The 21,364-nt window shown below is 49.9% G+C and overlaps 3 protein-coding genes across 4 annotated transcripts; all 3 read left to right on the top strand.

The window, feature by feature from the left end:
- Positions 1–82: 82 nt before the first annotated feature.
- LOC131128572 (noelin-like) lies at positions 83–4,561 on the top strand. The gene is made up of 6 exons (XM_058071533.1): positions 83–514; positions 2,537–2,704; positions 2,786–2,941; positions 3,008–3,227; positions 3,291–3,397; positions 3,462–4,561. The coding sequence occupies exons 1-6, from the start codon at positions 431–433 to the stop codon at positions 4,122–4,124; spliced, it is 1,398 nt and encodes a 465-aa protein (XP_057927516.1). The 5' UTR covers positions 83–430; the 3' UTR covers positions 4,125–4,561.
- A 1,666-nt stretch (positions 4,562–6,227) lies between these two features.
- On the top strand, positions 6,228–13,465 carry pomt1 (protein-O-mannosyltransferase 1). The gene is made up of 20 exons (XM_058071516.1): positions 6,228–6,463; positions 6,680–6,800; positions 6,910–7,016; positions 7,127–7,177; positions 10,156–10,302; positions 10,452–10,560; positions 10,621–10,680; positions 10,860–10,953; positions 11,028–11,183; positions 11,248–11,378; positions 11,440–11,535; positions 11,609–11,701; positions 11,768–11,864; positions 11,932–12,024; positions 12,124–12,244; positions 12,314–12,411; positions 12,488–12,601; positions 12,673–12,799; positions 12,917–13,094; positions 13,186–13,465. Exons 2-20 carry the CDS (start codon positions 6,688–6,690, stop codon positions 13,358–13,360), a joined length of 2,160 nt encoding a protein of 719 aa, XP_057927499.1. The 5' UTR covers positions 6,228–6,463; positions 6,680–6,687; the 3' UTR covers positions 13,361–13,465.
- A 305-nt stretch (positions 13,466–13,770) lies between these two features.
- On the top strand, positions 13,771–21,226 carry snapc4 (small nuclear RNA activating complex, polypeptide 4). 2 transcript variants are annotated; one of them, XM_058071506.1, is made up of 22 exons: positions 13,771–14,515; positions 14,593–14,633; positions 14,798–14,894; positions 14,983–15,011; positions 15,081–15,197; positions 15,285–15,425; positions 15,497–15,581; positions 15,657–15,738; positions 15,809–15,910; positions 16,001–16,073; positions 16,141–16,305; positions 16,379–16,529; positions 16,594–16,700; positions 16,770–16,864; positions 16,930–17,024; positions 17,559–17,662; positions 18,240–19,523; positions 19,588–20,137; positions 20,209–20,450; positions 20,522–20,644; positions 20,805–20,902; positions 20,991–21,225. In XM_058071506.1, exons 1-20 carry the CDS (start codon positions 14,410–14,412, stop codon positions 20,612–20,614), a joined length of 3,759 nt encoding a protein of 1,252 aa, XP_057927489.1. In that variant the 5' UTR covers positions 13,771–14,409; the 3' UTR covers positions 20,615–20,644; positions 20,805–20,902; positions 20,991–21,225. The 2 variants fall into 2 exon arrangements, with proteins under 2 accessions (XP_057927489.1, XP_057927488.1); XM_058071505.1 differs by having other exon boundaries at positions 20,522–20,902; positions 20,991–21,226.
- Positions 21,227–21,364: the final 138 nt, after the last annotated feature.

Genomic DNA, 21,364 nt, shown 5'->3' with positions numbered 1-21,364 from the left:
TGATGTTTACAGGTTTTGGGAGCGAACGAAGAACCTGGCGATTGGATGTGGGCGTGGCGATCGTTTCCACGGTAACCCTGCCAGCTTACACTTCCTGTTTAAGACCGGACCGTTGTGCGGGTGTGAGCGTAACCCTGGTAACGGCCCGTGCTCAGCCTCCTGGAACTAGCAGTTGCCATGGAAACACACCAAGGCTCCTCCTCCTGTGTTCACATGCGTGAACCTTTCATTTAATGAGAACATGCTAGCGCTGCTGCGGGCTACGCGCACGCACACACGCACACACAATACCCCCGCCCCGCTGCCACAGATCCATGACATCACACACGCACACGCACGCACAGTGTGGAGGATGCGTTCACACTCGGCTGCTCGTGGTGGCGCATGACAGAAGACGAAGAGTGAGGAAGAGGAGGAGAATAGACAGAAGATGAGGATGACGAGGATGGAGGCTGAAGAGAATCTGGTTCATTCCTTTCTACTTCTCCTTCTGCTGGCGACCTCCTTCACTCTGGTACTGTGTCGTCATGACGTACTCTACACTGCTACCGTTTATATATTTATTATATATATTTCATATGCTAACTATACCTACTCATCTTATATTTCTGTACACACCTTATGCTAACTATACCATCTATTTCTATAGACACCTTATGCTAACTATACCTATATTTCTATGGACACCATATGCTAACTATACCATCTATTTCTATGGACACCATATGCTAACTATACCATCTATTTCTATGGACACCTTATGCTAACTATACCATCTATTTCTATGGACACCATATGCTAACTATACCTATATTTCTATAGACACCATATGCTAACTATACCTATATTTCTATAGACACCATATGCTAACTATACCTATATTTCTATGGACACCATATGCTAACTATATCATCTATTTCTATGGACACCATATGCTAACTATACCTATATTTCTATAGACACCATATGCTAACTATACCTATATTTCTATAGACACCATATGCTAACTATACCTATATTTCTATGGACACCATATGCTAACTATACCATCTATTTCTATGGACACCATATGCTAACTATACCATCTATTTCTATGGACACCATATGCTAACTATACCATCTATTTCTATAGACACCATATGCTAACTATACCATCTATTTCTATAGACACCATATGCTAACTATACCTATATTTCTATAGACACCATATGCTAACTATACCTATATTTCTATAGACACCATATGCTAACTATACCTATATTTCTATGGACACCTTATGCTAACTATACCTATATTTCTATAGACACCATATGCTAACTATACCATCTATTTCTATAGACACCATATGCTAACTATACCATCTATTTCTATAGACACCTTATGCTAACTATACCATCTATTTCTATAGACACCTTATGCTAACTATACCATCTATTTCTATAGACACCTTATGCTAACTATACCTATATTTCTATAGACACCTTATGCTAACTATACCTATATTTCTATAGACACCTTATGCTAACTATACCTATATTTCTATAGACACCTTATGCTAACTATACCTATATTTCTATAGACACCTTATGCTAACTATACCTATATTTCTATAGACACCTTATGCTAACTATACCTATATTTCTATAGACACCTTATGCTAACTATACCTATATTTCTATAGACACCTTATGCTAACTATACCTATATTTCTATGGACACCATATGCTAACTATACCTATATTTCTATAGACACCTTATGCTAACTATACCTATATTTCTATAGACACCTTATGCTAACTATACCTATATTTCTATGGACACCATATGCTAACTATACCTATATTTCTATAGACACCTTATGCTAACTATACCATCTATTTCTATGGACACCTTATGCTAACTATACCATCTATTTCTATAGACACCTTATGCTAACTATACCTATATTTCTATGGACACCTTATGCTAACTATACCATCTATTTCTATGGACACCATATGCTAACTATACCTATATTTCTATAGACACCTTATGCTAACTATACCTATATTTCTATGGACACCATATGCTAACTATACCATCTATTTCTATGGACAACATATGCTAACTATACCTATATTTCTATGGACACCATATGCTAACTATACCTATATTTCTATGGACACCATATGCTAACTATGCCTACTTATACTGTATTTCTATGGAGACTTATACTATAAGGCTCCATGATGTATTTCTATGGATACCATACGGTATTATGTCGGGTTTCTTATGCAGTATATATAGCATTTGGCACTATGAGTATTTCTACTGTGTATTCTACTGTGTATTCTCGTGTGTGTGTAACTATAGACAGTGCAACTGAAGCGCACACACACACGTACACACACGTACACACACACGTACACACACGTACACACACGGTGTATTCCCAGCATCAGACTGGTTAAGAAGCCATCATGCGTGTGCATGAACATGTAAAGGTTTCATGTGTGTACCACCTTTACCTTATACACACACACACACACACACACAGGTGGGTCCAGCAGCCCCCCGGGACCCAGAGCGGAACCAGGACCAGTGGCACGTGTTCAGTTCTGCTCAGGACTCGGCGGGTCGGTGTGTGTGCACAGTGGTCACCCCCCAGCACAGCGTGTGCTCCAGAGACACTCGAAGTAAACAAGTGCGCCACCTGCTGGAGAAGGTGGGAACCACTGCACCGTGCTCGCTTTTAGCCGTGTGCTAGCTGTTAGCTCGTGATTGACCGGGTGACGTGATGGTGCAGGTGCAGAACATGAGCCAGTCCATTGAAGTCCTGGACCAGCGCACGCGGCGAGACCTGCAAATGGTGGAGAAGATGGAGGCGGAGCTAAAAGGTTTGGAGAACAAGTTCAAACAGGTGGAGGCGGGGCATGAGAGCAACATGGCCAGGCAGTACCAGGTGAGCCGGTTCTACAAGTCATGAACACGTGAACGTGGACGTTGACCAGAGCTTCGTGTCTTTCAGTCCATCAAGGTGAAGATGGAGGAGCTGCGCCCGCTCATCCCGCTCCTGGAGGCCTACAAGGCCGACGCCCTGCTGGTGAGACGCTTTAAGGAGGAGGCGGCCAACGTGACGGCACTGCTGGGCTCGCTGCAGGACCAGCTGGGAGTCCTGGACTACCAGGACCTGCACGGCCGGGTGGCGAGCCTGGAGGAGCGTCTGCGGGCCTGCATGCAGCGGCTAGGTGAGCTAACGTAGCGCCGAGTGGCCTCCATCACCACCTGACCTTTGTGCTGTTGTTTGCTAGCTTGTGGGAAGCTAACGAGAATAGCCGAACCCGTCACCATGAAGACCTCCGGATCCAGGTTCGGATCGTGGATGACGGACCCGCTGGCGCCGACCGGAGACCACCGAGTAAGTTAGCACATGATGTTAGCAACGTTAGCACAGCATCACTGCAACATCTGCTCTCTGGCAGGTGTGGTACATGGACGGTTACCATAACAACCGCTTTGTTCGCGAGTACAAGTCCATGCAGGACTTCGTGACCACAGACAACTTCACGTCCCACCGCCTGCCTCATCCTTGGTCCGGCACGGGTCAGGTGGTCTACAACGGCTCTCTGTACTTCAACAAGTTCCAGAGTCACACCATCATCAAGTTCGACTTGAAGTCCTCCCTCATCAGCCGCTCGCGCCAACTCGACTTCGCCGGTTACAACAACATGTACCACTACTCCTGGGGGGGCCACTCCGACATCGACCTCATGGTGGACGAGGGCGGCCTTTGGGCCGTCTACGCCACCAATCAGAACGCAGGAAACATCGTACTCAGCCAGTTGGACCCAAACAGTCTTCAGGTGCTCCGCAGTTGGACCACCAACCATCCCAAACGCAGCGCTGGCGAGGCCTTCATGATCTGCGGAACTCTGTACGTCACCAACGGCTACTCCGGCGCCACCAAAGTCTACTACGCCTTCGCCACCAACTCGTCCACCTATGAGTACATCGACGTCCCCCTCGGAAACACCTACGGGCATCTGTCCATGCTGGACTACAACCCCCGAGACAGGGCGCTCTACGCCTGGAATAATGGCCGCCAGGTCCTCTACAACGTCACGCTCTACCACATCATACAGTGACACGTCGTGACACCGCGTCACGCTCTACCACATCATGACATCACGTCACGCTCTACCACATCATGACATCACGTCACGCTCTACCACATCATGACATCATGTCACGCTCTACCACATCATGACATCATGTCACGCTCTACCACATCATACAGTGACACGTCATGACATCGCGTCACGCTCTACCACATCATGACATCACGTCACGCTCTACCACATCATGACATCATGTCACGCTCTACCACATCATACAGTGACACGTCATGACATCGCGTCACGCTCTACCACATCATGACATCACGTCACGCTCTACCACATCATGACATCACGTCACGCTCTACCACATCATGACATCATGTCACGCTCTACCACATCATGACATCATGTCACGCTCTACCACATCATACAGTGACACGTCATGACATCGCGTCACGCTCTACCACATCATGACATCACGTCACGCTCTACCACATCATGACATCATGTCACGCTCTACCACATCATACAGTGACACGTCATGACATCGCGTCACGCTCTACCACATCATGACATCACGTCACGCTCTACCACATCATGACATCATGTCACGCTCTACCACATCATACAGTGACACGTCATGACATCGCGTCACGCTCTACCACATCATGACATCACGTCACGCTCTACCACATCATACAGTGACACGTCATGACATCATGTCACGCTCTACCACATCATACAGTGACACGTCATGACATCATGTCACGCTCTACCACATCATGACATCACGTCACGCTCTACCACATCATGACATCACGTCACGCTCTACCACATCATGACATCACGTCACGCTCTACCACATCATGACATCGCGTCACGCTCTACCACATCATGACATCACGTCACGCTCTACCACATCATGACATCATGTCACGCTCTACCACATCATGACATCATGTCACGCTCTACCACATCATGACATCACATCACGCTCTACCATACAGTGACACGTCATGACATCACGTCACGCTCTACCACATCATACAGTGACACATCATGGCATCACGTTACGCTCTACCGCATCATACATTGACACATCATGACATCACTTCACGCTCTACCATATAGTGACACATGGGCATCACGTCACGCTCTACCACATCATATAGTGACACATGGGCATCACGTCACGCTCTACTGCATCATGACATACGTGCACAAGGTTTCATACACAAGTTAAGTATAAATTACTGAGTGGAGTCACGTGAGTGAGTGTTGGCATGTGAGGTGCGTGTATGTGCGTGTGTTTGTGTACACGGACGTAATTTTTATGTGAGGAGGTGGGGGTTTATCAAATGGCAGTTTTGTCCCCTACAACGATTACGGTACACTGTACCCAATTACCACATATTAAAATATATCCGCTATGGCCGAAAGAAACTAAATATGCAAACTCGTCAAGCACCGGGATCGAGCCCAAACGGGGCACTTCAACTGAAGCCAATCCACCTTGAGACCGCCCATTAACTCATCGATTGGCTTTGCAATGTCTTGCCAACGTGTGATTGGCCGTCCCCACTGTCACTCCGGAAGGCCTGTGGCGTTTGGTTAGTTGCCAGGGGTGCTAAATGCTAACATGTTGGCTGTTTGTTGCCTCGGTCACGTCAGCCAGACGGACTTCAATATATATTTCGGTTTAAATAATATTTGAATCACCCCCTGCCGAACCTAAGCCAGTTGTGCCAACCCACCTCTGAAATCAAAATTAGGTCCGTGTCTGTCTGTGTTAGCAATGACGAGCTAGCAGTGATACAAATATTTCCTGTTGTTTTTGCTATGACACCGGACCTGCCCAGGTCACGTGTTCTTTCAGGAAGACGTGCTTTTAAGGTCAATTTATAATTATTCTTATAATTAACTTAGTGTCGACTCTTTTTCTATTAGACTTGTCAGCTGAAATGTTGGTCAAATAAACTTCTACAACTTGATGGACTTTAATCCAAAAACGTGAAAGGTTGTTAAGACAATAGTAATTAACATAAGTTACTAAACGATGTAATAAAATGACTATTGTGTACGGCTGGGACGAAAAAGTCAATCTACAAATCAATCAAACCAAACCTCAGCTCAGGCAGTGCTGTTTCCATAGCAACAGGCTGCCTAGCTGATCAGCGAACGACAAGCAGCACTAATCGTCAGGGAAACATCGCTCACACGCTAACGGCTAACGGGGGAGACGGCTTCCCCCGGTGTCCCCCGGTGTCCCCCGGCGTCCCCCGGTGTCCGAGGCTATACTACCTCCAGGATGGTCCGACTGAGCCATCCGAACTACCTGAGCCACATGACGGACCCGCTGTGACGAGGTGAGCGTTAGCATGGGGAGCTAGCATCAATGCGTGTGCAACTTGCCAGCTAGCCTGGGTGGCTAACGCTAAAGGCTATGATGTTTCCCGGTCACCAACTAAATGCTTAACATGCACTCCGGTATGCAAATGAGTGTAATCTAAACTTTTGTCGTTTTAAGTTACGTTATACACTATTTAAAGTAAAAAAATGACCAAATGTTGAAACAATAACAGTGGACAAGATGGTGCAGCTCCCCCTGGTGGTGACTGCTCGTGTGGACCTGGGTCTGCTGCTACTCTCCCTGCTCGCCTTCTGGACCCGACTCGGCCTCCTCGGCTACCCGAATGCTGTGGTGTGCGTATTGCTTGTTTCCTAATAATAATAATAATAATAACAATAATAATAATAATAGATGCTCGTATGGATTAACTTAGGTCTCAACTGCGTGTGTGTGTGCGTGTAGGTTTGACGAGGTCTACTATGGACAGTTTGTGTCTCTCTACATGAAGAGAATCTTCTTCATTGATGACAGCGGACCAGCACTGGGTCACATGATTCTGGCCTTCGGTGGTCGGTTACCATGACAACCATGCAACACATGTCTACAGTTTGACCACTGCTCTTTTTGCAATCATCAGTCCTGTGTGTGTGTGTGTGTGTGTGTGTGTGTGTGCTTGCAGCATACTTGGGAGGATTTGATGGAAATTTCATGTGGAACAGAATTGGAGCAGGTAGATTTCATTTTTACCATTGCACAGTCTACACTACATTGTAGCCATGTTTGTTTTGTGTCAAGGAGTATCCCTGCAGTGTGAGTATGTTTGTTTTGTGTCCCAGAGTATCCCTGCAGTCTGAGTATGTTTGTTTTGTGTCAAGGAGTATCCCTGCAGTCTGAGTATGTTTGTTTTGTGTCAAGGAGTATCCCTGCAGTGTGAGTATGTTTGTTTTGTGTCCCAGAGTATCCCTGCAGTCTGAGTATGTTTGTTTTGTGTCCCAGAGTATCCCTGCAGTCTGAGTATGTTTGTTTTGTGTCCCAGAGTATCCCTGCAGTGTGAGTATGTTTTGTGTCCCAGAGTATCCCTGCAGTGTGAGTATGTTTGTTTTGTGTCCCAGAGTATCCCTGCAGTGTGAGTATGTTTGTTTTGTGTCCCAGAGTATCCCTGCAGTGTGAGTATGTTTTGTGTCCCAGAGTATCCCTGCAGTGTGAGTATGTTTGTTTTGTGTCAAGGAGTATCCCTGCAGTCTGAGTATGTTTGTTTTGTGTCAAGGAGTATCCCTGCAGTCTGAGTATGTTTGTTTTGTGTCAAGGAGTATCCCTGCAGTGTGAGTATGTTTGTTTTGTGTCCCAGAGTATCCCTGCAGTCTGAGTATGTTTGTTTTGTGTCAAGGAGTATCCCTGCAGTCTGAGTATGTTTGTTTTGTGTCAAGGAGTATCCCTGCAGTGTGAGTATGTTTGTTTTGTGTCCCAGAGTATCCCTGCAGTCTGAGTATGTTTGTTTTGTGTCCCAGAGTATCCCTGCAGTCTGAGTATGTTTGTTTTGTGTCCCAGAGTATCCCTGCAGTGTGAGTATGTTTTGTGTCCCAGAGTATCCCTGCAGTGTGAGTATGTTTGTTTTGTGTCCCAGAGTATCCCTGCAGTGTGAGTATGTTTGTTTTGTGTCCCAGAGTATCCCTGCAGTGTGAGTATGTTTTGTGTCCCAGAGTATCCCTGCAGTGTGAGTATGTTTGTTTTGTGTCAAGGAGTATCCCTGCAGTCTGAGTATGTTTGTTTTGTGTCAAGGAGTATCCCTGCAGTCTGAGTATGTTTGTTTTGTGTCAAGGAGTATCCCTGCAGTGTGAGTATGTTTGTTTTGTGTCCCAGAGTATCCCTGCAGTCTGAGTATGTTTGTTTTGTGTCCCAGAGTATCCCTGCAGTCTGAGTATGTTTGTTTTGTGTCCCAGAGTATCCCTGCAGTGTGAGTATGTTTTGTGTCCCAGAGTATCCCTGCAGTGTGAGTATGTTTGTTTTGTGTCCCAGAGTATCCCTGCAGTGTGAGTATGTTTGTTTTGTGTCCCAGAGTATCCCTGCAGTGTGAGTATGTTTTGTGTCCCAGAGTATCCCTGCAGTGTGAGTATGTTTGTTTTGTGTCAAGGAGTATCCCTGCAGTCTGAGTATGTTTGTTTTGTGTCAAGGAGTATCCCTGCAGTCTGAGTATGTTTGTTTTGTGTCAAGGAGTATCCCTGCAGTGTGAGTATGTTTGTTTTGTGTCCCAGAGTATCCCTGCAGTCTGAGTATGTTTGTTTTGTGTCAAGGAGTATCCCTGCAGTCTGAGTATGTTTGTTTTGTGTCAAGGAGTATCCCTGCAGTGTGAGTATGTTTGTTTTGTGTCCCAGAGTATCCCTGCAGTCTGAGTATGTTTGTTTTGTGTCCCAGAGTATCCCTGCAGTCTGAGTATGTTTGTTTTGTGTCCCAGAGTATCCCTGCAGTGTGAGTATGTTTTGTGTCCCAGAGTATCCCTGCAGTGTGAGTATGTTTGTTTTGTGTCCCAGAGTATCCCTGCAGTGTGAGTATGTTTGTTTTGTGTCCCAGAGTATCCCTGCAGTGTGAGTATGTTTTGTGTCCCAGAGTATCCCTGCAGTGTGAGTATGTTTGTTTTGTGTCAAGGAGTATCCCTGCAGTCTGAGTATGTTTGTTTTGTGTCAAGGAGTATCCCTGCAGTCTGAGTATGTTTGTTTTGTGTCAAGGAGTATCCCTGCAGTGTGAGTATGTTTGTTTTGTGTCCCAGAGTATCCCTGCAGTCTGAGTATGTTTGTTTTGTGTCCCAGAGTATCCCTGCAGTCTGAGTATGTTTGTTTTGTGTCCCAGAGTATCCCTGCAGTGTGAGTATGTTTTGTGTCCCAGAGTATCCCTGCAGTGTGAGTATGTTTGTTTTGTGTCCCAGAGTATCCCTGCAGTCTGAGTATGTTTGTTTTGTGTCCCAGAGTATCCCTGCAGTGTGAGTATGTTTGTTTTGTGTCCCAGAGTATCCCTGCAGTGTGAGTATGTTTTGTGTCCCAGAGTATCCCTGCAGTGTGAGTATGTTTGTTTTGTGTCAAGGAGTATCCCTGCAGTCTGAGTATGTTTGTTTTGTGTCAAGGAGTATCCCTGCAGTGTGAGTATGTTTGTTTTGTGTCCCAGAGTATCCCTGCAGTCTGAGTATGTTTGTTTTGTGTCCCAGAGTATCCCTGCAGTCTGAGTATGTTTGTTTTGTGTCCCAGAGTATCCCTGCAGTGTGAGTATGTTTTGTGTCCCAGAGTATCCCTGCAGTGTGAGTATGTTTGTTTTGTGTCCCAGAGTATCCCTGCAGTGTGAGTATGTTTGTTTTGTGTCCCAGAGTATCCCTGCAGTGTGAGTATGTTTGTTTTGTGTCCCAGAGTATCCCTGCAGTCTGAGTATGTTTGTTTTGTGTCCCAGAGTATCCCTGCAGTGTGAGTATGTTTTGTGTCCCAGAGTATCCCTGCAGTGTGAGTATGTTTGTTTTGTGTCCCAGAGTATCCCTGCAGTGTGAGTATGTTTGTTTTGTGTCCCAGAGTATCCCTGCAGTGTGAGTATGTTTGTTTTGTGTCCCAGAGTATCCCTGCAGTGTGAGTATGTTTGTTTTGTGTCCCAGAGTATCCCTGCAGTCTGAGTATGTTTGTTTTGTGTCCCAGAGTATCCCTGCAGTCTGAGTATGTTTGTTTTGTGTCCCAGAGTATCCCTGCAGTGTGAGCGTGTGGAGTCTGCGCCTGTTCCCGGCAGTGTGCGGTGCATTGTGTGTTCCTTTGGGATATTGTGTGCTCGTGGAGTTGGGCTTCTCTCACGTGTCAGCGCTGGGAGCGTCACTGCTGCTGTTATTGGGTATGAACACGCACACACGCGTGCACACGCGTGCACACACGTGTCTGCACACGCGTGCACACGCGTGCACACGCGTGCACACGCGTGCACACACGTGTCCACCAAGACGAAGCGGGGATTGTGAAGTGACGGTGCTTTGTTGCGTGCAGACAACGGTCTGATCGTTCAATCGCGCTTCATGTTGCTGGAGTCTGTGGTCATCTTCTTCATCATGTTGGCCTTCTTCTCCTACCTGCGCTTCCACAACGCCCCCACCAGGTGAGCCTGACCTCTGACCCCGCTGGGAGGCCATGTTGTGACCTGTGTTGTCGCTGGCAGCTCGTCCGTCAGGTACTGTTGGCTCCTCCTCTCTGGAACCTCCTGCTCTGCTGCTGTCGGGTCAGGAACACACACACACATGCTGTATATATACTGTAGTATATGTACTGTGTATATACGGTATATATACTGTATATGTACTGTGTATATACGGTATATATACTGTATATGTACTGCGTATATACGGTATATATACTGTATGTATACTGCATATATACTGTATATGTGTGTGTATTCAGGGTGAAGTATATGGGTGTGTTCTCCTACCTGCTGCTTGTGGGCGTGGCCTCTTTGCACACCTGGAAGCTGATTGGAGACAGGACTGTGAGCGCTGTGAGTGTACACGTCCACACTAAGAATCACACACGCACCAACGTGACCTTTCACCCTGCTCTGCGTGTGTGTAGCTGTGTGTGTTTGTCCAGTGTGTGTGTCGTGGTGTGTGTCTGTGTGTGGTCCCTGTTCTGCTCTATGTCTTCTGGTTCTACGTCCACCTGAGTCTTCTACACCGCAGTGGACCACATGACCAATTGATGAGCCCCGCCTTCCAGGCCAGCCTGGAGGTACACACACACACACACACACACAGCAGTTGATGGATTGATTGATTGATTGACACATGGGCAGGGCGGGCTCTCCCGGATCACGCGGGGTCAACCTCTGGAGGTTGCTTATGGCAGTCAGGTGACTCTGAGAAGCTCCGCCTCCCAGCCCATCCCCTGCTGGCTCCACTCTCACAAAGCCAACTATCCAATCAGGTGCGGGCGTCTGGCCTGGCAGCCAATCAGGTGACGTGTCAGTGACCGTGCCTTCCTCCAGGTACGAGAGTGGGCGGGGCAGCTCTCACCAGCAGCAGGTCACGTGTTACCCCTTCAAAGACGTCAACAACTGGTGGATCGTCAAAAACCCGGACAGGTAGCGGGTGTGGTCGGGCGGGGCGGGCTCGGGGGGCGTGTCCTCATTCTGACCTCTTCCCTGTGTGTCTCAGAGCGGACCTGGTGGCGGCCAGTCCTCCCCGTGCGGTCCGTCACGGCGACATCGTCCAGCTGTTCCATGGGATGACCTCGCGGTTCCTCAACAGGTAATCACGTGACCTTTTTGTGTGACTCCGCCTCCAGGGAGACCTTAGCTCCTGTGTGTGCGACAGCCATGACGTGGCGGCGCCCGTGAGCCCCCACGCCCAGGAAGTGTCCGGGTACATCGACTTCAACGTCTCCATGCCGGCCCAGAACCTGTGGAGGGTGGTTAGTCACATGACCTTGTCTTCTCCTGGACAGGAAGTCCACCTTGTGACGGCCGTGTCTCTTTCAGGATATCGTCAACAGGGAGGCGGAGTCTGAGGTTTGGAAGACCATCCTGTCAGAAGTTCGACTGGTCCACGTCAACACCTCTGCTGTCCTGAAGGTGCTTACAGGAAGTGGTGGAACAAGCCACTTCCTGTGCTGGATGCTCAGCTGTGTGTGTGTGTGTGTGTGTGTGTGTGTGTGTGTGTGCGTGCGTCAGCTGAGTGGCACGTCGCTTCCAGACTGGGGTTTCCGTCAGATGGAGGTGGTCGCAGAGAAGATGCTGAAAGGTCCCAGCAGCAGTGTGACGTGGACGGTGGAGGAGCATCGATATGGAACCAGTAGGATCCTTAGATAGGGTCTCCATCTGCAAGGAACCGGCCAACCTTCTCTGCTCTTATGGCGTGCAGGTGAGGAGCAGAAGGACAGGGAGGCGGAGCTTCATTCTCCCACCCACATTGACGTGGACAGGAAGATCTCCTTCTGGGCCAAGTTTGTGGAGGTGCAGGTGTGTTGGCGTCCAATCAGAGTGTGGCGTGGTGGAAAGGCCGGACGTTGAAGGCGGTGTTGTGATGTCGCTCCAGTGGAGGATGCTGATGGTGAAACAGGAGGACTCTGAGCACAAATATAGCTCCACCCCTTTGGAGTGGATCACCATGGAAACCAACATTGCATACTGGCTGCATCCCTCCACCAATGTGAGACACACACACACGTACTTGTACGCGGGTCCATGTCAGCCATTCCTTGTTGGTGTGCTGCGTGCCAGGCTCAGATCCATCTGATTGGTAATCCGGTATCGTGGGGCGTGGCCAACCTCAGCTTGCTGGCCTATCACATGCTGGCAGCCGTCTACCTGCTGAGGAGGAGGCGGGGCATCAGAGACATACCTGATGGTAAACACGCCAACGTCAACACACAACATGTCCATGCAGGCTAAACACTGTGTGCGTGCGTGTGTGTGTGTGCGTGCGTGTGTGTGCGTGTGTGTGTGCGTGCACGTGCGTGTGTAGCTGCGTGGGAGAGGTTTGTGTCATTAGGTCAGGTGTGTGTTGGCGGCTGGTTGGTCAACTTTGTTCCGTTTGTGTTGATGGACAAGAGCCTCTTCCTCTACCATTACCTGCCCGCTCTGGTCTTCCTGCACCTGCTGAGCGCCGCCCTGCTGGAGCACACGCACACACACCTGCTCAGGTACGTCCGTCATGTCCATGTCCCGCTGGGGTCGTCTGCGTCATAGAACTCATGCAAGCGTGTGGTCATGTGATCACCACTGACTTTTCAGCAAGGACACGCATCGCCACGTGTTGCGTGCGTGTGCGTGCGCGGCCTTGGCGTGCGTCCTCCTCTGCTATTACCTCTTCCGCCCTTTGACCTTTGGGAGTCCCGAGCTGTCGGCCAATCAGCTGCGTGCGCTGAAGTGGAGAAACTCCTGGGACATTCTTTACCGTCGGCGCTAGACTCCTCCCCCGATGACATCACCACCTGTGGCCAATCTTTTCAATCTTTTAGCAGACAATAAAGTTTTTCTTCTGGTGACATCGTTGTTATTTCTTATCGCCTTTTGAAATATGGTACTTTTTCTGAATCACCTCTTGTTAGCTGTAGGCTATAATCATGACTGCATGATAAATTATATCATTATCACAGTTCAAAGATTGTTGCAAATGGAAGATGTCAAATGTAGTAATGTTTAAGGAAGTGCGTACAGTCCGGCTGAAAATTGGTTATGGGGCCCAAACCGTGCTGGACGATGAAGGACTTACCCAAGCGTGTATTCATACTGATTGGGCGTAAGAATGCCAATGGGCGTGTTACAAGCGTTATTTCCACAATGCCTGACACTTGATTTCATGCATGACCATGTACATTTGTAGCTGAGTGAAACTGTTCAACTGAAATACTGTGTACTAATACTATTGTAACGTTCCATCATACATTTACTTTTTGGTGGAACGTTGTTTTTCTTACGGTTGCTGTTGCAAGGGGACTGTTTATAGCGGCACTCCTTAGGGAGGAGCATATGGCCCCTACTATAAGAGTGTGTATGGCTAGGAAAACCGGCAATTGAGAGCAAAAAAAACATATGAACATAACCCGCTATTGTTTGATATTTAAAAAAATCTGTATGACATAATTTGGCGTCTATTGAAGGTGTTGTTTAATTTTCTATATATCCGGAAGTAGGTTTCGATCGGATCGGAAGTGAAGAGGGGGAAGAAAATGGAGGGCGGACTGTTCGCATTTGTTTCGTCTTTCTGAGTCTTTGGGCGAACCTCTTTGTTATTTGGGTGTGGTGGTTGACGGTACATCGGTAAAATTAGCGAACTCTGTCCGCTCTCCTCTGCTCGTCGGCTGGGTAATAATATGCCTCAGACCGCAGCAAACACCACAGCAGGTGTCCGAGGTTCCTTTTCCCGCCCAATGCCCGCCCTTGTCGGCTAAATGTCGATTGTGTTTTTCTGCTTTCTGGAACATTCCACATCTGCCGGATTGCGTGAGTGGAGTCATGAACCTCAGCGAGCAGAGAGACAGGATCCGGCAGCAAGTGGAAGACTTGGAAAGAAGTCTGTGTGCCACCGAGACGGAGCTGGATCTTCTGAGCAGCGACACAGGTTGAGTTGTGTTTATTTCCTTCCTCGTCGGTGCTGAATAACAATAAGACGATGTGACGTGCTGTGTGTTTGACTAGATGACCAGTCTAATGGGGACTCTGACGAGGAGGCGGGCCAGGTATTGAACACTCACCTGCTAGCATGTTCTCTTACCATGGTTACCAACATGGTCACCTACATCTCCGTCCTCATCAATTCACCTTCACATTGCAACTTTCATTTGGAGAGAAGACACAATAAACGTATGTATGAATGTGCGTGCGCGTGCGTGTGCGTGCACAGGAGACTTCAGGTCTGCTGGCTCAGAGAGACAAGATCCAAAGTGAGATCCAGAACCTGGAGAACTTTCTGGGACCGCACAGTTCTGTTGTTGTGTCAGGTACCTGCTGTCTGTCCACGTGGACACGCCCTCTTCCTGTCATGTGACCTTGTGATCAGCTCTGTGTGTGTGTGTGTGTGTGTGTTAGATGATGACAGCAGCAGCAGTGACAGTGAGGTGAGTTCTCCGTGTTCCCTACACGTGTCCTGCAACTGCTAACTGTGTGTGTGTGTGTGTGTGTGTCAGCTGGGCCTGTCCCCGTCAGTGGACTTGTGTCTTCAGATGAACTTGGTGTACCAGCAGGTCCTTCAGGAGAAGCTCCAACAGTTGGATATGCTCATGACACACAACCTGAGACAACAGGTCACGACACACACAGCAATCTCTACACAAGACACAAATAACGCACCACTGGTCCAACATTGTGTGTGTGTGTGTGTGTGTGCGCAGAAGGACATTTTGTCTCAGTTGTCTGGACCAATGAGGGAGACTTCAAGAGAAGATCCCGCCTCCTCGTCGTACCCCAAACCCACGACCTTGTTCCTGGGCCACTTCCTGAAACCGTACTTCAAGGACAAACTGACAGGACTGGTGAGGTCCACGTGTCCTTCGCCGCCGGGTGTGGTGTCCACCAATCAGACGCCTAGTCTGTCTGTGCTCAGGGTCCTCCCGCCAACCAGGAGACACAGGAGAAGATGGTGAAGATGAAGGGTTGCCTGGACTACAACAAGATTAAAGTCAAACGATGTGAGGACCACCATGATGACCACAACATCTTCATGTCCTCCACGTGTCCTCTGAGTGTCCTGTGCCTGTCTTCAGGGGGGAGTTGGCAGAAGGCGTTGTTGATCGACGCCGTGTCCCGAGACAGTCTGAGGAGACTCATCCAGCCTAAACTCTCCAGGTCTTCTTCTTCTCTTCTTGTCCAGCTGCTGTCCTCTTGTCTGTGGTCACCTTCTCCTGGTGTGTCTCAGGGTGGACTACCTAAGTCAGAAGTTGTCCTCTGCAGACGAGTCCAGTGGACATCAGCTCAGATCGACCATTGAAAGTCTGGAGAAGGAAATTGAATCCCTCAGGTGTGTGTGTGTGTGTGTGTGTGTGCACGTGTGCACGTGTGTGTGTGCACGTATGCATTGAAGGCTCACTGGTGCGCTGTGATTGGTCAGAGCAAAGAAGGCAAAGGATCTGATTGGTGAACAGTTTGAGGACCACGACTGGCAGAAGATCGCCAACATTGACGTGAGTGTCAGTGACAGCTGTCGCCAAAGGTTGTCTACCCACGTTGAGACGCTCCTCTCCCGCCCAGTTTGAAGGACTGAGGGAGGCGGAGGACATTTGTCTCTTCTGGCAGAACTTCCTTCACCCGTCCGTCAACAAGAGCCGCTGGAGCGCGGAGGAAGTGCAGAAGCTGAAGGAGATCAGTAGGAGACACGAGGAGAGACACTGGGACCTCATTGCTGCGGAGCTGGGGGTAAGGGCGGGGGCAGGGGTGTTGGTGCTGGTGGTAGTCCACATGTTCTCACGGTGTCTTGTGGGTCCACCAGACGGGTCGGACTGCCTTCATGTGCCTTCAGACCTTCCAGAGGTTCATATCGGACTCTTTGAAGCGCCGGACGTGGACCGAGAGTGAAGACCAGAAGTTACGGGAGCTGGTGGACAAGATGAGGATCGGGAACTTCATCCCATACACGCAGAGTAAGGATGAGCCAGGTGGACGTGTCCCACGTGTGTTGGTGACACGCCTCTTCCTGTCCCTCAGTCAGTTACTTCATGGAGGGCAGGGACACGCCCCAGCTCATCTACAGGTGGTGTCAGGTTCTGGACCCCAGTCTGAAGAAAGGACCCTGGTCCAAGGAGGAAGACCAGGTCAGATGACTTGGAGGGGCCAAGCACACGCTGATGTTCCTTCCTGAAACTTCTGTAACTCCGTTACAGATGCTCCTGCGAGCCGTCGCACGTCACGGAGAGAAAAGCTGGTGGAAGATCCGCTTGGAGGTTCCTGGACGCACTGACAGCGCCTGCAGAGACCGGTGAGGTAGACCAGGACCAAGATGTTATTCGGGACTTGATGGATTAACCTTGTGTGTGTGTGCAGGTACAAAGACTGTCTGAAGGAGGGAACCAAGAAAGGTACTTTTGATGACGAGGAGCTGGAACTCCTGAAGAAGCTGGTGGACAAACATGGAGTTGGTGAGTCAGCATCCTGCTCCAAACAAATAGTCTTCTTACTCGGCATCTTGCACCTCTATGCGTTTATTAGCATGTTGGCCCGTGCGGCTAACACTTCCTGTACCTTTATTAGCATGTTGGCCCGTGCGGCTAACACTTCCTGTATCTTTACTAGCATGTTGGCCCGTGCGGCTAACACTTCCTGTACCTTTATTAGCATGTTGGCCCGTGCGGCTAACACTTCCTGTACCTTTATTAGCATGTTGGCCCGTGCAGCTAACACTTCCTGTACCTTTATTAGCATGTTGGCCCGTGCAGCTAACACTTCCTGTACCTTTATTAGCATGTTGGCCCGTGCAGCTAACACTTCCTGTACCTTTATTAGCATGTTGGCCCGTGCAGCTAACACTTCCTGTACCTTTACTAGCATGTTGGCCCGTGCAGCTAACACTTCCTGTACCTTTATTAGCATGTTGGCCCGTGCAGCTAACACTTCCTGTACCTTTATTAGCATGTTGGCCCGTGCAGCTAACACTTCCTGTATGTTTGTGTTAGGTCGCTGGGCCAAGATTGCTGCAGAAGTTCCAAACAGGAACGATGCTCAGTGTATGAGAGCCTGGAAGACCATTAGGAGACGCCTGGAAGCATCTTCTACACAAGTACACACACACACACACACACACACACACACACACACACACACACCACCCGTCTTTTTAGCCTTAACTGTATTATTATAGACTTTAGTTTTATATTCCAAGTACTAAGTAGTCGTAAGTAGTAATTACTAAGTAGTCATAGCAGGACATCAACTAGTTCATTACCATTCTAAAATAATAAGATAGCTGATTACAACCATAACTAAGAGTCACAATGTAACTAAGTAACAGTGTAACTAAGAGTCAGCCTAACTAAGTAACTGTAACTAAGAGTCACAATGAAACTAAGAGTCACAGTGTAACTAAGAGTTACAATGTGACTAACGGTGTAACTAAGCGTACCAACGTAACTAAGAGTCACAGTTTAGCTAGGTAACAGTGTAACTAATATTCACAATGTAACTAAGACTACCAGTGTAACTAAGAGCCACAATGTAACTAACAGTTAAACTGAGAGTACCGATGTAACTGAGTAACAGTGGAACTTAGAGTAACGATGTAACTAAGAGCCACAATGTAACTAACAGTGTAACTAAGAATACCAGTGTAACTAAGTAACAATGTAACTCATCACCAGCGAAGGAGAAGTTCAGAAGCACCTAAGAGGAAGAGGAGGACACCTCTGCTGAGGGTGAAAGTGAAGAAGAAGAAGAAGGAGGAGGAGGAGGAGGAGGAGAGCAGCGATGAGGAGGAGGAGGCGGTGGTTAAGTACATGGAGAGTGATGAGGAGGAGGAGGAGGAGAGGGAGAGGGAGGAGCCAGCGGCAGGGGATGGTGATGAAGAGGAGCAAGAGGAGTACCGCGTGCTTCCCATGAGCAGGTGGATCCCTGATAAGGAGAACCAGGTGGGGAATCTTCCCAGCTGGCGTCCGGTCACGCTGCCAACCTCGTCAGACCCCTCCCGCCCCCAGCAGCCCGTCCGCTCCACCGTGTTGGGAAAGTCGGGATGGTCGGTGGCGGTGGGCCCGCCCCCCCAAGACCTGCGGTGGGAGGAGCGACACGGCGGCGGCGTCATGATGATGCTGTCACATGACCAGCTGTACGCGCAGCTGAGTCGCCAGGCGGCGGATAAGCGCAATAAGCGCCACCCCCGCCGCGTGACGGAAACGTCCCTGGACTACCAGCTGCAGGCGGCCGTCTCGCCGTGGATCGGGAATCTGCTGATCCCGAGCCCGGGTGGAGCCACCTTGGCCGACGCCCTCGGAGAGTGTGGCGGGAAGAGCAGAGTGAGCTCCACCCCCATCTTCCTGCTCCTCCTCCACGCCATGAGCATGGACACCACGGGCTGCAAGAAGGTCATCGAGCGGCGAAAGGACAAGTTGTTGCTGGTGGACCCGCCCCCTCTGCCGCCAGCGCCGCTAAAGAGCCCCAAGACGGTGGCGGGAATGCTTCAGCGCCGTCAGGCCGCAAAGAACCGCCCACCAGATGTCAACCGGCCACCACTACTCCTACTGCGACCGGCTCCGCCCACTCGCCTCCCGTTTCCCAGCATGCTTCCCGGGTCGCATTTCTCACAACCCCGAGAGCCTTCCCTCTGCCTGCTACCCGCCCCCTCCCTGGCCACGCCCACTTCACTTACCCTTCAGCTCATCTCTTCACCACCACCGCCCCCCCCTTTGTCCCAGCAGGTCCCGCCCTCCTTAGCACCGCCTCCTCCTGACTCTGTCACGGCCAATCAGGAAGCAGGCAGGGCCAAGAATGACTACACCTACACTGTCATTGCTTCTCACCCCGCCCCCAAAGACACGCCCACAGGCAAGAAGCGAGGGCGGGAGGAGGAGTGTGTGGGCGGAGCTTCCACAGCCACCACCCGTAAAGGGAAACGAATCCGGAATTTAAGTCAGAAGGCCATCGAATCAGAGGTAAGCTTTTTCATCTGCCCCGCCCCTTCATTTGGGGCGTTTCCCTTAATTGACATGTTTGCAGGCTTCAGCCAACCAGAAGAGGAGGAGCTCTCCAAAGTTTCTGCCCGAAGAGGGTGGGGCCAAGCAGGTTCCGAGCCCAAAGGTGTCATCATGGGCCCCACGTGGGGCGGTCCAGATGGTGCAAGCTCCGCCTCCAGGTCAACTTTTCATCAGGCCAAGTGTGCTTCTAAGTCCCCTCCCCCCACGTTTCGTCCTCCAGCCAGTCTGTGGCTCCGCCCCCTCAATGTCTCCCAGACTGCCTCAAAGCGTCAGCCCGCCCACACAGAAGGAAGACCTGACCTTTGACCCCTCCCTCATCTTCCCGGAGTCTCCAGCGGAAGTACGCGATTGGCTGAGTGGAAGGGGGGGTGTGGTTGTACCCGAACTGGGCGTGGCTCTGCCCTACCTCCCGCCCTTTGTCAGCAGTCTGAGCATGCTCAGTGTGCTCCTGCACGGCAAGGCCTCGCTCGCCAGGACCACCAGGCGGCTGCTGAGCTGCCACAGCCCCCGGCCTCAGGCCACGCCCCAAGGCACACCCCCACGTCCGGCCGATTCCACCTCTGATGAAGCAGGTGCGTACGCACACGCCCTCACGCACGCCCTCACGCACGCACACACTCACTCGTGTTGTGCCGCACGTCAGGCGCCTCTGTGGTCGCCGATGAGGAGGCGGAGCTTCTGTTGGCGTCCCGTCAGCTGGTGAAGGAGCGCTTTGCAGAAAACCCCGCCTACCAGATGCTGAAGGCCCGCTTCCTGTCATGCTTCACCCTGCCGGCCCTCCTTGCGTCCCTGCCCCCAGTCGCCCCGCCCTCTGCCTGCCAGGACGAAGACGAGGATGAAGAGGACGCGGTGAAGGTCATGACCAAAAGAAGGGAGAGAGTTGCGGTGAGTACCGGCGGCCATTTTGAGGCGGTAAAGGTCACGTGGGTCTGAGTGTAAATGTTGGTGCCACCCAGGGATCCAGATTGTTGCCTCGTGACGGCGCCGGAGATCCAGCCAGTCACTTCACAGGAATCAACGCCCAGCCCCGCCCCAGCGACACCCAATGAGTTCTCTTTTATTAGCTTTTATTATTGATGGTGTGTGCTTGTTCACATGTGGATAATGTCCCTGAATGCATCGCCACTCAACACCTTTCATTAGTTCTACCCTTTCACAATAAAGTTGAATACTTACTATAATCTCTATTTATATAACTTTCTTTCTTTCTTTCGCCTTTTTCCTTCCGGGTCGCCGCAGCGGATCCTTTTTACTGATTTTGGCTTCTGGATGCCCTTCCTGACCAATTCCGATGGTGTTTACTATTGGGGACTCGAACCTGAGGCTTCCGCTCCAAAGTATGAATACAATAGTTGTCAATACTGCATGGTTGACCTGTGATCCTGCTGCTTGATGAAGTTGGACTGTGTGACTAACGTTTGACAGAACGGCAGCAGGCGTGGCAGCAAAGTGGAGGGAGGAAGGCGGGCTGGTGGTTGCGTCCCAGCAGAGCACCGCAAACCTCCCATTTGGGATCTATTTGGGGACTCGGCCATTCCAGCCACCTTGCGGGAGGTCGTGAGGCTTCTCTGGGTGGACAACATTCCTTCTTCCCGTTGACAACTTTTCCAGGTGTTTTTTCCGCCTGATGAGAGAAGCAGCTGCCCAGTGGGGGAGGTGGGGAAGGGGGGGGGGTGTAACATGATTTTCATTTCTTTCAAGCCAACACTTTCAAGGTTTGTTTGCTTCTTTCGATATGAAGATACGCTCCAAATTCCACTTCCGTCAGAGCTTTTACTTGTTCGACCTCCACCGGAAGT

The sequence above is a fragment of the Doryrhamphus excisus genome, chromosome 4 (genome assembly GCF_030265055.1).
Source record: "Doryrhamphus excisus isolate RoL2022-K1 chromosome 4, RoL_Dexc_1.0, whole genome shotgun sequence".
Classification (NCBI taxonomy): Eukaryota; Metazoa; Chordata; class Actinopteri; order Syngnathiformes; family Syngnathidae; genus Doryrhamphus; species Doryrhamphus excisus.
Note: the sequence above shows the minus strand (reverse complement) of the source record. Positions and strands in the feature narration are given on the sequence as shown.